This window comes from Balaenoptera physalus (genome assembly GCF_965194825.1).
Source record: "Balaenoptera physalus genome assembly, chromosome: 19".
NCBI classification, from domain to species: Eukaryota; Metazoa; Chordata; class Mammalia; order Artiodactyla; family Balaenopteridae; genus Balaenoptera; species Balaenoptera physalus.
The window spans coordinates 59,787,066-59,805,299 of record NC_138900.1 but is presented as its reverse complement, the minus strand read 5'-3'; the positions used below and the strand labels follow the sequence as shown (position 1 = coordinate 59,805,299).

At 48.1% G+C, this 18,234-nt stretch overlaps 1 protein-coding gene across 3 annotated transcripts in view; it reads left to right on the top strand.

The window, feature by feature from the left end:
- Positions 1 to 18,234, top strand: part of LOC309649319 (uncharacterized protein) — a 213,452-nt gene that overhangs the window by 106,237 nt on the left and 88,981 nt on the right. Inside the window, exon 6 of one of the 3 annotated variants that reach the window (XM_082439251.1) lies at positions 12,184 to 17,921. The exons of the other annotated variants lie outside the window; for them this stretch is intronic. Coding sequence (XP_082295377.1) covers positions 12,483 to 12,869 — 387 coding nt within the window. The 5' untranslated portion in view covers positions 12,184 to 12,482 and the 3' untranslated portion in view covers positions 12,870 to 17,921. Of the gene's footprint in view, positions 1 to 12,183; positions 17,922 to 18,234 lie in introns of those variants that run through there. 3 annotated transcript variants of the gene reach the window in all.

Genomic DNA, 18,234 nt, shown 5'->3' with positions numbered 1-18,234 from the left:
CTGAAGCTCAGTTTCCTCACTGTTCAAAAGAAGCTGATCACGTCGACGTGAGATGTATCCCTGCAGGTACTTTATGACACCCAGCGTGTGGAGGCATTCAACAAACGTCAATCCCTTTCCTCCTTCCAAGGAATCATGGTGTGTGAAAAAGAGGTAGGAAGACCTTAAGTGACGCGCAGAGGTTTGCTTTCTGTTCAAAAAGGAAGCTCATATCCTTGCTAAAGGATAGAGTTCGTTGCTAAGTGGAATTCAAAATGATAAAAGAGAACTCAGTGGAACCAGGCAATGTGTGTGTGAAGAACAACAGGATGGCAGAAGAAATCTTATAGTGGAAGAATCCCTTGTTAGTTCCATAATAGAAGGAAAAGGGTTGGCTTGCCTTTTTTTTTTTTTTTTTTTTTTTTTTTTTTGGACAAGCTGTATATGCCTCACCCAGACAGATTGTAAGCCACACACAGCAAGGACAATAGGCCGCCAGGCTAATGAGAATCCCTTCTTAGGGGGCAGGGGGTACGAGTTGGACACCCAGACTCCTGCATGTTCACTTACTCAGAGTAGACAGCAAGAGAGACAGAGAAGGTCCCCACCCTCCACTGGAAACAGTGGGCCAACAAGCAAGCGGCAGAGACATAAACAAGGGGAAAGTATCCAGGTGTAACATGAGAAAGAGAATATGCAGAACCAGAGGCCAGGAGGGAAGCGTGGGGAGGTAGAACCCTCAACACCACGAGGGAAGAGGAGGAGGAGGGCGCGAAGGGTTCAGGGTGGCTTCCTGGGATCGTCGGTTACGCCGGAAGAGGTGTTAAAGACTTGTTCAGAAAACATGGGAGACAATTGGAGATTCTCAGGAGATTTCTCTTTAAGGCAACAACGGCCGTGGTGGGGAGCAGAGCTTCTGACATCTATGATTACTGACCAGTACAGGATGGCCTCAGGGGTGAGGACTGTGTCTTGTTTATCTCGTATTCTCTGCTGCCTGACAGTGCCTGGTACATAGCAGGGGCCCAGGTAGTGTTGAATGAATCCACACCTACGGCAGGAGGATGGCCGTCTTGATCCCTGTGGACCCTGCCGTCCTGGATCGCGAATGGAGCCCAGAACCCTAGCAGCAAAGTGCGGTGGGAAGCGCCGAGTGGGGAGACAGGAAGCCGCCAAGTGCTCCATTGCTGCGGGCGGGAGAAGGATGCTCGGGGGCCCAAGAAGAGAAGCTCTGCATCCCTTTGCGCCGTGCACAGGTGCCCGAGCAGCTTGGAGTGAAGGTTTGGGCTCTGTGCCAGGGCGGGAGAAAGAGAAACAAGGAGTTGAGGGCGTGGTGGTGGGACGCTTTCTCTCCAAGGGCTCGGAGCCTGCCTGGACCTCTTTCAGCCCTGTGCCAACCAGACCCTGAAGCCTTCCACCCCCTCTCACTCCCCCAGACGGACCCTTCTGTCTTCCTCTTGAGCTGGGCTCTGAGTTGTCAGCCTGGGCTCACCGAGATCTCAGCTTCAAGCTCTCTGCTGGCACCAGTGATGGAATGGAGTCATGAGGGAAGAGAAGGACCCTTACTGACCACTCGTTATGTGCCCAGCGTGTGCTAAGCGCTTTACCTGCCTCTTCCAGTTCTTATGCTAAGCAGAAGAGATGATGTTGTCCTGGGTCCACGATGGATTACATGACGATCAGGGAAGATTTACAGCTCACTCAAGACCGCCCAGCTGATGGTCTGTCTGACCCTCAAACCTCCCCCGACAGAGCCATGTGGGCATTCAGCCGCATCCGTATTAATTGCTGGGCTGGCTATTGGTGGTGGTAGTGGTGGCGATGAGGAAGGTGACAGTGATCATTTATCCTGTTTCATCACAACAATGCTCACATATTTATAGATAAGGAAACTGAGACTCACAGAGGTTACAGAGTTTGCCCGAGATCGCATAGCTGGTAGATGAATCCTTTAAAGGCACCAGGAACCCCTTTAAAATGTACCACGTTGCTGAGGCACCCACACAAGCGGGGATCAGAGGGTGGGGGTGAAGGGTTGAGTTTAAGAAAACACATTTTTCCCTTATCCCCAGGTTGGCGCATTCAGGCAGATTGCCCTCAGTGTGGTACCCAGTGACCAGGGCGGTGAAAGAGGTCTGACTGTTGGCTTTTCCGCTGCCGTCTTTCAGGGGCCCCTTTCTTCTTATTCCAGGGCCTGGGGGTCTCATCACAGACGGGAGGAAGGGGAAGAACAGTGTGACCGGAGAACCAGCTTGGTGAAGAACGCCTGGGAGCGGGGAGTCCATCTCAGCCATTTAATATCAGTTTTCATCCCTTATTGATCCATCTTATTTTCCTTTTACAGAGCAGGCGCGTCGCTGCAGTCTAGCTCATCAGTGGCCTTTAAAGGTCTCTTATTGATCCGTGAACCTATTGTCTCGGTTTGCATTATCCCTCTTGGAGACACCCTTTGCTTTTTGGTCGGGTTCCGTATTTAGTTTGCGTCCTCGATGTGGCTTCTTTTCTGGGAGCAAGGAGCAGACATCTGGGGCCTGAGGTAGCAGATGGATTTGAGTTTGTAATGCTTCTGGCACCTTCTTTTGTGGGGGGAGGTGCCCCATGAAGTCCCCGACTCCAAAAAGTGGCGGAGAGCATTGCAGAGGAGTGAGGGTCTAGTGAGAACTTGATGGCCCCTTTCTAAGGAAGGAAAGTAAGAGTGAAAACAAGAACTTCCATTTCTCGAGCACTTTCTCCATGATTCAGCCTCACCATAACCCTGAGAGGTAGTTTTACAGATGAAGAAACTGCAGCTGAGAAATACTTAGTTGTTTGTCCAGACACACTCGGTTTTTTGTTTTTTTTTTAAATTTATTTGTTTATTTATTTATGGCTGTGTTGGGTCTTCGTTTCTGTGCGAGGGCTTTCTCCAGTTGTGGCAAGCGGGGGCCGCTCCTCATCGCAGTGCACGGGCCTCTCACTATCGCGGCCTCTCTTATTGCGTAGCACAGGCTCCAGATTCGCAGGCTCAGTAATTGTGGCTCATGGGCCTAGTTGCTCCACGGCATGTGGGATCTTCCCAGACCAGGGCTCGAACCCGTGTCCCCTGCATTGGCAGGCAGATTCTCAACCACTGCGCCACCAGGGAAGCCCCACACTCGGTTTCACTAGTAACTGCCCGCGTGTTGAAATAATGTGGCAAAGGTTTCACAGAGCTTCAGCTTCCTCATCTCCAAGATGAGGATCGCGACAGAACAGAGTTCTAGAGTTGCCGTAAGGTTCCCCTTGGGTAATGGATCTGAGGCCCTTGACAGAGTGTCTAGCAGAGAGGAAATTCCCAGTGGATATTTGATGAATGAGGCGAGACCGCCTTCACCCCGCTTCCTTAAAAATTCATCTATCTGTCCTGTTCCCCACCATTAGATGAAAACCTATTTCCTCTTTCCGAAGCTAATATTTCATGAGAAGTGTCGATTTCAGGTGCAGAGAAGATGTATTTGAAAATGGCTACAGTGCCTGCCATATAGTAGGTGCTCAATAAATGTTGGTTGATTCATTTATGTATCACCCCTGGCTCCTAAGGCACTGTATATCCCCGGCATCTTCAAATTTCCTTCTTCTCTACCTTCAAACACTGTCTTTTCCTCCAACACTCTTTATTGAAACCTGCTTCAGTATTTTTTTTTTCTGCCAAGTGACTTGAACCTTTATTCAAAATCTTGATTCCTCACTGATCACTCTTTTCTTCCTGACTCCTAGGAGCTCCTTCTCACTTTTCCAAAGCTCAGATCTCTCCACGCTTCTGTTACCCTCCTCAATTGCTTTGCATCCATCCTTGTCCTCGCCGGCCTCTCTCTGGCTTTTGACGATGTGCACCGTCCTCTCTTTCTTGCCCAGCGCTCTCCTCCCCTGGCTTCTGGGTCATTTCATTAGTTCACACATTCATCCGCTGGCCCAGCGGTTCCGTGAGCTGCACGAGGCACTGGCGTGGCTTCTACTCAAGGAGCTTCAGACACAACAGCAGATTCTGGTTCTTTCCCCTCTCCTCCGCCCTTATCTGCTGGCCCACCCTCATCGGTTCTTTCAACCCCTGCTCAGATGTCATCTTCCCTATGAAGAAACCCTGACCACCCTCGACAGGGACAGTTTTTTCTCCTCTGCATTGTTTCCATCCCTTCAGCCTACTTGCGTCGTGGCCCATCCCCTTGGTTTCAAATTCTCTTGTTCTGAAACTGACTAGCACTCTGAGTTTCTTGGGGGCAGGAAACAGTGAAGGCTCAATAAATGTCTGTTGAGTTGAATGGAATATTTTCAGTAACTCCGTCTTCACCTTTGGCTTGCTGCTCCTTTTTCATGCTGTCCCATAAATGGAGATGTGCCTTCAGAGGCCCAAGAATTGTCTATTCACGGTCGTTGAGGCTGTTTGTTGATCATAAAACAAGCTTGGAAAGGCATATCCTGTTTATTCCACTAGGGTCTTCAGCCATCACCTTGCAACCACACAAACTTGAACTTGTCTTTCTTTCTCACCTGAGCCCTCCACCCCCTCAGACAGGACTTGAACATCATTTAGCCTGGCGATCTCCTGGACTCGGGACAATCATCCCGTGTTTCCTGTGGTTACTGTAACAGATTACTACATACTGGGTGGCTTAAAACAAGAGAAAATTATTCTCTCGCTGTTCTGGTGGCTGGAAGTCTTAAATCAGTGTGTCAGCAGGGCCCTGCTCCCTCTGAAGGCTCTAGGGGAGAATCGGTTCCATACTTCTCTCCTAGTTTCTGGTGACAGCCAGTAATCCTTGGTGTTTCTTGACTTTTAGCTGCATCACTCCGGTCTCCGCCTCCATCCTCACATGCTTTCTTCCTTCTGGGCATCTATGTCTTCACGAGACCTGCTTATAAGGACCCCAGTCACTGGATTTAGGGCCTACCCTAAGACTGTATGATCTTATCTTAACTAGTTACAGCTACAAAGACCCTATAATGGCACAATAATGGCACATTCTGAGGTTCTGGGTACACATGGATTTTGGGGGGACGTTATTCAAGCCAGTACATCCTCAGTCCATCTTGTCTGCCACCACCAACATCAGGTTCCCAAAAGCCACTTGATTGTATCCCTCCAGGTCTCAAAACCTAAAGGAACTTTAAATGTCCTCATTTCTTTAGCTATGGTAAGCCGCCTAAGCATCCTGTTTTCCAGTTATAATACAGATGACCTTTATTTTAAGTACTTAAAAAAAATCGTGACCCTGATAGACTATAAACTCCATGGGAATAAGAGTCTAATCTGTCTTCCTTACCCCCATTCCCCAGAATGCAGCACAGTTCACGCCTGGGTATTCAGTAACTACCTGTTGAATGAATCCATGGCGAGTCGAGTAACCGTTTCAAGTCCTCTGTCTGACTTTGAAGAGTCCTCCATTACCTGTCACTGCACCATCCCCTCCAGTCAGCATTTGCTGAGTAAAAATTAGGTACTCTCAATAAATACTTGTTGGTTGATGGATTAATCCATCAACCAGGTGTCCTGCTCTGAAGCATTTTTCATATGGGTCTCCAGGGGGCTGGAGTGGGGGACATAAGAGGGGTAAAGGGATGGGCCGTGGAGACACTGGATCAGCTTTCCCACCTGAGAACCTCTGGGACCTGCCCAAGGTGTCCATCTGCCTGGGTTCCCACTTCCAGGAGAAATAATAGCAATAAATTTGGAACCACAGGTAGCGGGGTCCAGGACACAGAAATTAAGATTCGTAATAAGAGCAGGTAACACGGCCCCTTTTCTGTGCAGAAAGTGTTCCAGAAAGGCAGGAAGCTGACCCTAAATTGGAGAGATGCCGGGTGCCCACACTGTCCCCTGGGTCACCGGTGGGTGTGTATCAGTGAATGAAGTTTGTGAGAACAACACCGCACGGTCACACACCTTGTAACACGCCCCACCTTGGTACAGCTTGCACCCACGTCTCTAGAGAAAAGAGAGTCTACAAATCTGATTGAGATTGCCCCGAGAATGAAGGTGAAACTGCCAGAAGCAGTTGTTTCTGTAACTAACCCCTCTGTGGACTGGCTCCAGTAGCCCAAAGTGACTGGCTATTTAGGATCCTAATAGAAAACCAGAAATAACTGAGGGGCAGTAGGGGATCCAGTCATTTTATGTGGAATCGCAGATCATCACAATTGTTGCCCACACCTGAGTCAACCGCTACCCCACCTGCACCCAAATTCATGTGACCTGACGCAGTGAAGGTCAGGCATCTAGTGAGTAAAATGCCTCATGCATCCACTAGGTTATTTCTCTGTACTTTTCTTTTTCTTAAGTGTCCTAAGTCACCATCCTCTTAGCACTTATTCCTTCGGGGATTACAGAACTAAAGCTGGCTTTATTTTGTTTCAGTTCCCTTGTATCCATTTCAATACCACTCACTAATACCACTCATTTTCAGATTTTATGTGCTTAATAGATTGGAACTATGAGGTCATGTGTCCAAAAAGATAATTATCATTATGGGCACTGATTGAATGGCTTCATTGTCCTCGAGATAATACAGAAAGCTAAAAGAACTTTATTATGGCTTTACCTGATGTGCGTGTGTGTGATATTCCTGAAATTTCACATGACTCAATTTGCCGTCCCAAAGTAATAGAAAGTTAACTTTGCCAAAGGAAGGGGATTTTTAGCAGCAGATGAATTTGTATTTTCAGGAAATGCAAGCCATGCAAAAGTTGTACTGAGTGTTGTTAGCCTGTTGGACCGAAGTGGGTGTTTATCACATCTGCCCACTGGTTACCTCAATTTCTTAGTTTCCTGAATTCTCAACACTTGGGCTTGGAGGGATGCGCAGCACCTTCCTCTGGCTTTTCCACACTGAGAACACTGGCTGACAACACCCCTTCCGTGGCCCCTTTCCAGTCCTGGAGGCAGAGAGGGCCCCAGCTTTGTGCATGTGAACTAAGGGTCACCCGTCCCATAACTCTTTGAAGACACGAAAGGATTAACACAAAGGGGGCTGGGAAAGAACCTCCAGCTTCAGACTCAAAGCAGGAAACAGCACATGCCTGGAACTAGGAGCGTGGGTCAGATGATGAGGAGCAACCCAGAACTTTCTTTTCATGCCCTTCAGTCCTTCATAGATTGATCACTGCTTAGCCAGTTGTGGAGACGCCCAGAGCGGCCCCACCTGGAGGTGTGCCCGAGAGCCCCTGGGAGGGGTGCTTCATCCCTGTGGCTCCCTGGCTTCCATATGGCTCCAAACTCCCCACTGCTTGTGATCAAACCACCACCGCACACACGAGCCCAGGGGACTGGGTCTACACGGCCGTCTCTGGCCCAGCACGTTTGGTTCCCTCTTCACCTTCTGTCTCTCCAGCACCCCGCCCTCCATTCCTCATCACTAACATGGATCATAGCCTTAACCACTCAGCAATGCTCAAAGATTAGTCCAACCTAATCAACAGACGGGATGTAGAGACACACAGCCTAGGATCTGAGTCTCACTGTGCCACCTGCTAGGTGGGTGGACCTAGGGAAATGGCTGAACCCCCCTGAGCCTCATGTCCTCCTATAGAAACACCTACCTCACCCGAGCTGTTGAGATTAAAGGCGCCTGTACCAGGTGCCGTATCCCAGGCGTGGGGCAGGGAAGCCGCCTCTCTACTAGAATTCTCAAATGCTGTGTTTTCATTCCAAACGTGATCTAAAGTAAAATTTATAAAGCATATTCTGGATTACCTGGATGGCCCTTTAGAGTTAACCGTTGCGGCCACATTTTGATGTCAGTGATTGCAAGCAAGTTGGCACTTTATAATACTAATTTGATTGAGTCTATAAATGAGAAAAGAACAAAGGGGAAATAAGTTGAAAATCGTTCATCACGGTCAAATTAATGCCAAGTAAGCTCACAGTGCCAGCATAGATGGGGAACAGTGTGGAGTAAGAGAGTCGCCATGTTCTGTAGGCGCCTAGAGCGGAAGGGTACCTGTGCTGTAGCATTTAGTGGCACTTTTACGTGGCAAGTTCTGAACCAGTTTCATCAGAACCATCTTGTCTGTCACATTTAATTAAAATGGTTTCCATGAATTTTGAATATATTTTACCTTTGTTTGCATTAAAATTTTTAATTTGTTTTGTTTTATCCTTTCATCGGAGCAATAAGCATTAGGAGGTTAAACAGAATTTTATCTTCTAAATATTTAAATAAGAGCCTCCTTATAAGAATATGTCAGGCTTTTTTTCTGTACTTTAAGTGGATTCTATGCATTTAAGTTGGAAAAATACTCTAATAATGGATGTGAAATTCTGTGTATTAAATGACCCACAGAAGGTGCAGAAGAAATGCTGTTTCCTTTTGGGGGTTTGTCATAGGGATGTATCTTCAGCCTGGTGGGGGACATGAAGAACAGAGGAATAATTAATCATCATACGTCTGTTTATCCATCACTTTCTGTGTGTACCCAGTAACACACTATAGATGTTGCATATATAATCTTTCTAAATCTTCATAAGCATTTGAAAACACAGGATGTTATCCATTATATTATGCCGCCTTCCTGCCCTCAAGGATTTGACAGTCCAGTTGGGAAATGATTCATGCATATAAAGAATTAGTATGAGTTGATGAGAGTCAAATGCTACAAGAAAGGTATGTGTGAGCTTCAAGTAAGGAAGGACCCATCAGGGTGGCTTGTCCCGAAGGTTTCATGAAACAAGGGTGAGCTTTGGGTCAGCAGGGCTGCTGCAATGCCCCCACTGTCCCTCCGGATTCACTGGCCTCCCTCTGCCCCCTGCTCTGGACCCTCAGGCGGCGACCTTTGTGGATGACAGCAAAGCGTCTCTTGCCATCTGGCTTCCCCTTGGCTTCTGCCAAAGGAGTGCCAATCGTCTTGTTCCGTAGAATCTTGGGAGGAAGATTTCTGCCTCTAGAAGTTATCTGCTCCTGGAAGTCTTTGAGTGAGTTTCATGGTTAGATCATTGGTAGGACTGGATGTCCAGGATGTAGGGTCCTGTAATGGTCCTTTACAGAGCAGTTTTAAGATAATTTTCAGGGCTGTCACTTCTGATGTGCTTAGTCTCTGGGTTGTGTGTCGTGCATCGTTATATCCATTGCCGCCCTGTTTGGAAAGACAGCTTCCATCTCTTGAGTCTGTATCAGTGCACACAAGATAACCATCCAACAGGATCAGAAAGTATCAAGGTGACATCGGGGGAGAAGCAAGCCAGGATCTTGGTAAGGGTACAAGCAGGACGTCAGAGATTAGGAAGAGAGGAAGCTGGCTCTTTATTCGCTGGCCACCGCCTTCTTGGTGAGTTGGCTGCTCCCGTAATAAAGGCCAGAGCCCTTCTCAGGCAGCTCTCTCCATAGAGCTGCCCTCTCTGCGTTCTTGTGCTGCTTCCTCTTCTTGGCCCTCTCTTTGGCTGGGGGGTAAGGCACCTTCTCAACCCCCATTCCTGCCACCGTGGCCAACCCTGTGGCCTCATGTGGCCCCTTCTTGATTTCCTAAACCCTGCCTTCCCCTCGGTGACAAGTCCCTTTATTATACTCTCATCCTGTTCCCAGTCTGAGTGTACATCTGCTCCTCTCCAGTCTCCAGCTGTCCCGTGGAGGGGTGACGGGGGCCAGGACGAGAGACCTCACAATGGCTGACGGGAGGGGGTCTTCTAGGCAGGTACAGGGGTACGCCAAGGTGAGAAGGACTGTCACCAAAATCACGGTCATTCTTAGTGTTGGCATTGGCAAGCCCGCTTTGTGCCTGACCGGAGACTAGGCTCTTCAGCTCCACGATCCCTGCTCCTGAGGATACCATCGTGGCAATGCTTGCCCCATTTCCCGTGCAGGACACAGAGCCTCAGCTTAAGTCTAAGCAGTTCAGCTCTTAAATGGCAGGGTCGGAATTTGACCCAGGCTCTGTGCAATTCCATCTCTGCTCGTTCAGACCAACCTCTCAGTGACAGGCACAGTCTGATGAGGCCGAGATCCTGGGCTCACGTACCCAGTTCTCTCTTGAGGGGACTCAGAAGGAAGAGGAGATCCTCTGTCCACCCACCCGTAGGTCCCGGGGGTCCTCCCCTCCTCCCGCCCCTCAGAGGAAGGGCCGGCAGGACGGACTGTCTCAAGCTCTGGAGACGCCGCATTGGCTGAAGCATCCTCTCCACGTGCAGCCAGAATCGCCTTCAGAACCCTCTGGGCTCCTGTCAGTTAACAGCTGTCCGCTGCGCACCTGGCTGGTGTGCGTGCCTCGGGCCCTGAACCCGGGCCAGCTGCTGTATCTGCGCTGGGGCCCACCTGTTCCGGGAGAGCTGACGCCGACGGGACAAGCGGCCACTAATGGGATTTCCTTGTGGTCACGGCGCCGAAAAGGCCCGGAGTGGCTGTAGGAGAAAATCAGGCCTCAGGCCTGCAGACCTGGCCACAGTGTGCTGGAGACGGGGCCGCGAGACAGGATTTAGAGGAGGGGAGATCTTTCTATCACCATGACACTTAGGGCACTTTTTAATGTTTTCGTGGCATGTTCATTATTAAATTTTGGAGAAAAACAGAACATTTTAGGGAAAGGGGAAGAAAAATCCACTCCCAGACCCTCATTTAGACATGACTCTTCTTGAAAAGAATCTAGGAATTTTTTCTTTACTTGTATAGAAATAGATATATACATACTCTTTTATTACGAAAGTGTATACGGTCCATGAACCGTAGCCCTGGAATCACCTGAGAATTAATTAGAAATGCAGACTCGTGGGCCTCACCCCAGATTCAGCAAATCAGAATCTGCGTTTTAACAAGACCTCCAGGTGATTTGAGCTGAAAGGGACTCAATGGTATGAACGTACCATGAATCATTTTCATTAATCCCCTTTTAATTCAAAATCAGGCTCTGTCTAAATTTTCATGATTATATATTGCAGTGTGGTGAAATATGCTGCAAAACTATCCTTTTGCATTCATCTTTGAGCAGATAATAGTAACAGTTACCGTTATTACTGTCACGTATTGAGTGCTAATTATAAGCTAGGCCCTGTGTTGAGTGCTTTATAAGAATCATCGCACCTCATCCTTATGGTGGCCTGTGGCACAGGGACTCTTCCCACCTTAGGAGGGCTGTTACTGGGGGCTTTTTAAAATAAAGGATTTCAAAAAACTGGTGATAACTCCTACTACATCTGATGGTAATGATGATAGCACTTATGGGCGCTTTCTCTGTTCTAGAGACTGTAGTAACTGCTTTACATTTTTTTTTTAAATTTAAACCTCAAGCAATCCTAATAAACAAGTATTATTATTAATCTTCTTAAAAACCAAGGTAACCGAGGCTTCCCTGGTGGTGCAGTGGTTAAGAACCCGCCTGCCAATGCAGGGGACACGGGTTTGAGCCCTGGTCCGGGGAAGATCCCACATGCCGCGGAGCAACTAAGCCCAAGCACCACAACTACTGAGCCTGTGCTCTAGAGCCCGCGAGACACAACTACTGAAGCCCGCGCGCCTAGAGCCCGTGCTCCGCAGCAAGGGAAGCCACCGCAGTGAGAAGCCCGCGCACCACAACGAAGACCCAAAGCAGCCTAAAATAAATAAAATAAATAAATTTATTTTTTAAAAAAACCAAAAACAAGGTAACCAATGCTCAGAGGTTAAATATCTTGTCCCAGGTCACGTGTCAGGACCACAGCAGATCCCAGGCTGGACCCAGGTCTGTCCGATTTCACTGCTTGCTTTCTTAGCATCAGGCATGAAGACGAGTGGCTTAACTTGCTTCTGGTTCTTCAGTGTATCCTTGGGGCCTCCCTTCCCAGGCAGTGCTGGGCTCTCAAGCAGGCCATCCTCAAAGCCTTCGTGTGTGAATAGACAGAGGGGATTCTCGGCACTGCCTCCTTGGTGGGGACGGGCTTAGGGGAGCAGAGGATTTTTTTCCTAATCACAGCTCGACCCAGCAGAGCTGCAGGCATCAGGATCCTCAGACATTCAGACTCTCTGGCCGCGTGGCAAACATCCCAGGACTTTGCAGGGAACAATGGGCACTGAACTGCAGGTGACCCGACCTGCTAATCGCTGCCTGATTGCCAGCTAATCAGTGCCTTGTTTGGGACACTGAATCCCAAATCCCTTTGGACTGGGCTGGGCCCTGGCAAGCAGTCACCTGGTTAATGTGCCAGGGGCGAGGCAGGGGGTCATGTGTTCCAGTGCAGAGTGGCCAAAGGTCGCCTTCAGGGAAATGGTCACGGGGTCTGTCTCTCCGCAGCTGGTCCTGGACAGCTACGGCCTTGTCAACAGCGTGGAAGTGAATAGAGGCAGAGGAATTCAAGGGCAGCCTATGGAGAAAAAGCTAACCAACACTTCCAGGCACACAGAAAATAGAAGATTCTCGTTCTCAGAAACTCTCCAGAGGAGGTCTCAGAAATGCCTCCAGAGGCGGGTCTATGAACAGCAGCCACCAATACCCTCAGAGCCTCCACGATCACTAATACCGTGACCATCAGCATCACAACCACTGCCATCATCAGGACCACCACCCCCTTCACCATCGTCATCACCGGCAAGATGACCATCCCCTCCATCATCGGTACTGTCGTCACCATCATCGCTCGCACCATCACCTCCACCACCGTTTCCAGTATCACCGTTACCCCCATCACCACTACTACCACCACCACCACCTCCGTCACCACCAACAGGATCACCATCTCCTCCATCATCAGCACTATCACCATCACTGTTCCTACCACCATCACTTTCATCATCACCGCCATCACCAGCATCACCACCAACAGGATCACCGTCACCTCTATCATCAGTACTGTCACAGCCATCATTACTCCTATCATCACCACCACCACCATCACCATCACAACTGTCACTTCTGTTATAGCCACCACTACCAACAGTACCACCACCTCTACACCCATCACCACCACTACTGTCACCTAGACCACCACCACCACCATTAATATCATCACACCCCTACCACCACCAGCAGCACTTTCACCACCTCCATCACCATCACCAAGAACAATACCACCACTACCATCACCACTGCTACAGCCACTGTAACACCACTGCCATAGCTGCTACTGCTGTCATTGCCCCACACTGCCATTTCCTAGGAAAGCAATTTTGAGTAGTGTTTTGTTTTGTTTTGTTTTAAAAAAACACTGGTTTGAAAGTCAGACATATTTAGGATCTCTGCCATGAAGTACTACGTATTTGAGTTTGGACAATTAATCAAACTTTGAAACTCAGTTTTCCCAAATAGAAAAACTGAGATAGTAATATAACCAGCTCATAGGACTGTGGCTCCTGCAGACCATTTTTCAATGTTTGGCGCATAAAATCTCAATAAAAGCTCACTGTCATTATTATGATCATAATTCTGCCCCAGCTTCTTTGCAGTGCACAGTTTCTCCTCCAGCATCCCTGCTTGAAAATGGATGGGGAGGGGACAGTTTATCCCTTCCTCCCCGATATCACAGGACCCTCCAGGCTGCCTGAAATCCCTTAAAAGCAAATGTCTGGGTTGAAGGAAGTTCCAATATGGAATCAGCTGTCTGGGTTTGAATCTACATCTTCTTTTCAAAAGCCATCTGACCTTGAGAATCTCTTTAACCTCCCAGAGACTCCCTTTCCTCTTCTGAAAAATGGAGAATGATAATCTCTTCCTTGAAGGCTTGTGAGAGGCTTACATGAGATAAGACAGGGAAAAGCCCCAGCAGATCGCCATGCACAGAGGAGGCGTTCAATACACTGAGTTGACTTCATTTGCCTGATATTTTAGCTTCGAAGAAGTCATTATCAGGAAGTGGAAAACGCATGCCTTGCGCTGGACGGCTTCCTAATGGGGAGAATAAAACCGAGTCTTCCTCTCCCTCTCCCCGGTGGAGCTGAGCCCTACACTCTGACCAGTTCCCCGGCTGTACTGCTAAGGTCTAATAAAAGGTTACCTTTGCCCGGTTGCTTCAGTTCTAGGAAGCTGTTCAATGTTTGACTATATTTCTCCAAAGTCATTTAAAAACAGTTCATCAGGTTAGCCCAGTTGAATTATTGCCCCTTGGGGTTTTCAAAACCCTGAATTTCCTTCAGAGAGAGCTGGCTTCTGTGCCATTCTTGGAATTCAGCTCCCGGCCCCTCTCCGTGACCCCTGATCACAAATACATTGTAAATAACCTGCTGCCTCCTGCACTGAGAGAACTCCCTCGCTTCCTTCTTGCGGAATGGAATCTGTTCTCCCAGGCTTCCCAGAGCAAGAGTGTGAGACGAGCTCGTCCACTGCCCTCCTTCACTCCTAGAGCTGTCGGACACTGGCATTTTGGTAGTGCACGTTCATTGGATGGCCATGCTTTAAAATATATGCACGGTAAGAACAAGAGGGAGAAAAATCTCTTTCCATCCAATCACAATTGGTTCTCCCATAGCCTGTGTGACATTGACTCCGCATGCTCTGCAAAGCACATGCCAGTGAAAGGACGTTCAGCAGATTCCCTCCACGACCGTGGAACACAGGCTGCATGTGGAAGGTCAAGGGAGGCCGTGATGAAAGACGAACCCACGTAAATGAAGTGCTAAGAATTAATTTTGGCAAACCTAGCACCTGGCTTAGGGCGACACATGAACCTCAGGACTGACATCAGGACAGGAGACTGCCAGTCAAGTAGTGCTTCATGTTCAGAGTTTTTCTCCCTGTAGAATTCCCATTTCAGCTACCAAGTGAGAGAGAAAGGACACGGGAAAGAAAGTTGGGTGGGCGACAGTCCACAAATTCCATCTGGAATAGTTCCAGGTACCACCCCCTACCCTCCAACCCCGAATCTTTTGTCAGGATGGGCTGACCCCTCTGATTTCCCACCTACCTGTTGACAGAATCCAATACTTCCTTTGGGCCAGTAGCTGCATTGAGTGTTTTATTGCCATTTGAGCCTCCCAGCAATCACGACTGTTTGCTCTCCTTATTTTTCACTCAGTGCCGAGTTTGTAAGAACTTCACATACTGCTAATTGCCATTGCCAGTTCCACCAAATTTCTTCTAACTGCTGCCTACATAGTACTCCATAATGCGCCTCACCGTATTGTTCTTCCCCCATTTCCTCAACTAGGGACCCCGTGGTTGCCTGCCTTGCCCAGCAACCACAGGTACCGAGGACATCCTCTTATGTTCTCTCTCGTGGACCCGAGTGAGGATTCGTTGGGATATTCCAGAAGTTGAACTGTTGATTCTAATGTACACGGATACTCAATCTTAGGAAGCTCTTCTTTAGGAACTAGGCCTCGCCTGGGTCCCGCATCTCTGAGTTCGCACATCTCACTTGGCATTACACTTGGCATTGTCTAGCTTTCTCGTTCTTGCCTATCTGAGAGGGTCTACATCTCACTAGATTTGATTTGCGTTTCTCTGATGACTCATGAGTCGAACACCTCTTCCTATCGTGTTAGCCATTTGGATTTCTTTCTACCTCTGTGAGCTGCCTGTCATATCCTTTACCCCATTTCTATTGCATGTTACGATCCTTTTCACGTTAATTTACAAACATCCTTCACATATCCTAGACTGGTTCTTAGTCCGTTTGGGGCATTGCAAATACTGTGTTGCAATTTGTATCTTCTTAACGTTGTCTTTGCTATCCTTTATTAAAAAGAAATCCTCAGTTTTGAAATGACCAAAATCATCCATTTTTTTCCCTTAGACTTTGTGAGTTTAGGTCTTGTTTAGAAAGTTTTCTCCACCTCTGAGTCATAAAAGTATTCCTCTCAATTTTCTTTGTTAACCTTATAATTTTGCCTCTCATTTAATCCCTTATTCATCTGGATTCCACCTTTGTATAATATAGGGATACAGATTTTATTGTTCTCCATATGGTGAGTTTCTCCATACCATCTACTAAATAATCATTCCCGATGATTTATAAACTGTGTTAATCATATTTCAAGCCCTCATTTATAAATAGGCCCTGTTCGTGCGTCTCTGTTCTTGAGCCAGTACCATACTGATTTTATTATTATGGTTTTGTAGTATGTCAATATTTTGTGAGCTGAAGCCCTCCCCCATTTCTTCTTTTCCATGGTTGACCTAGCTCTCTGGGGAACTTCACTCTTCTGTATCCATTTTAGCATAATAGTTCTGTGTTTCACAACAATAAATTCTGAAAAAATAAATAAATGCAGCTGGAGTTTCGATCGGATTGCGTTGGATTTGCCTTTCGTTCTTTAAACTAAGAGAGACACGTCTGTTTCTCAGGTGTGGAACCTGAGTCGTGGAGAGGCACTCACACCGCCCTTCTTGGGTCAAGTTGAAGAGTATGTGTCCAGTGGCGGAGGCTGCGTGCCCGGGAGCCCAGGGTTGCTGCAGATTTGGTCTGGGTAGTGCTGTTAATGCCTGATCCCTTCTTGAATAATGACTCTGCTCAGGAAACTGTGCCTCAGGGCTCAGATTCTACCCCCCCCCCCCCCACCCAGCCCCCATTAAAGCTCCGGCTTCTTGGCCTGGAGCCTGTTCCCTTCCCAAAATGTTTGTTAGTGTAGCGGCCTTTTACGGCACTTTATGGAAAAATGAAGGAGGAGGTGGGGGAGATGACTGTATTCTGCAAACCAGCCTTCGTTTACTGGAATTTGAGTCCTCTGCCTACCTTGTTAGCTGAAAAAATGTCAAATATATTTTTTCCTTCCAAGCTCGCAATTGGAATGTTCTTTACCTCTTAACTCGAGCCAGGACAAATGTGGCCCAGGCTCTGAGAAACAGCCTGTGATTTAGAAGAGCTGTACAGCAGCCTTTGCACAACATTTACAACTGCAGTTATCTAGGGGGGCTGGGGACACGGCCTGGCCCAGTGAGAGTCAGAGGGTAGAGGGTGCGGCGGCACTGCAAACTCGATCCCGGCGGCAGTGCTGGGGGGCTCGCTCCTTGCCGCCCTGAGCCCCTTCTCCAGCTTTAAAAAAGTCGTACCTGGGAAGCTCTTGAGTAAAGAGGAGCCCCGCAGGGGAAGGCCGTCTCTCTGCTTCTGGAAAAGGGAGCCCGCAGGCCCAGGATACAACCTGCCTCTGATAAAGGGCGAGAAGTCGGTTGGAGGGACCAAAACCAGGTCCCTCCAGAAATGTCATGTTTTTCTTAGAACTGGGGCCTATGTTACACACAAATCTGAGATTATCTCAGACAATTATCTAAAATTAACTGTGGTTTTCAAATGAAAAACATTTAGGGGAGGATCAGATAAGAAGGTGGCCTATTTATAATACTTGCCATGGGTTGGGGGGGAGGGAAAGAAAAAGCAAAACAGGAGTGAGAACACACCGTAAAATGATACCAAATGTACTTCAGGCCCCTTATGCCAGGATGCTGACTACATCTGCAGCCCTCACTGATAACAGAAGGGAGAACTTTTATCCTGATTATCTGTTCACTGATGGTTTCTTAGAGAAAATTCTGTTCCAAAGAGAAATGCTAGCTTTCTGTCTCACTCTAGACACAGCAAGAATTGGGTTCTGAAACACTTAAGTTTGGCGTAAGTCAAATGTTTGTTCAGAGGGTTTGAAATATGAACCAGTGATTTCTGGCTCTGAAGCGGTTATTTACACGCTGTGGACCCACCTGGAACAGTTACTAGAATTAGACATGACAGACAGGGCAGAATCCAGTTGAAGAACCTCTGTCTGGAAGATACTAGTTGAAGATACCACCATCTGTGTGGTTCGCTAGATGCACAAAAAAAGCACTTGAGGGCTTCCCTGGTGGCGCAGTGGTTGAGAATCTGCCTGCCAATACAGGGGACACGGGTTCAAGCCCTGGTCTGGGAAGATCCCACATGCTGCGGAGCAACTGGGCCCATGAGCCACAACTACTGAGGCTGCGCATCTAGAGCCTGTGCTCCGCAACAAGAGAGGCCACGATAGTGAGAGGCCCGCGCACCGCGATGAAGAGTGGCCCCCGCTTGCCACAACTAGAGAAAGCCCTCGCACGGAAACGAAGACCCAACACAGCCATAAAGAAAGAAAGAGAGAGAGAGAGAGAGACAGAGAGAGACAGAGAGAGAGACAGAGAGAGAGAAAGAAAGAAAGAAAGAAAGAGAAAGAGAAAGAAAGAAAGAAAGAAAGCACTTGAGGGGCCCATCAGCATCTGCGCTCTGCCCTTTAAAGAGGGCAACTCAGTAAAGGACGTACTGGTATTATTCCCATTTCACAGATGAGGATGTTGAGGCTCAAAGAGATCACCTGGCTAGAAAGAAAACAGGCTAGAATTTGAAGCAGGCCTGAGTTCAGAATTCACAATCTTGAATGCCACACCAAGTGACCTCTACATAACTGTTTTCCG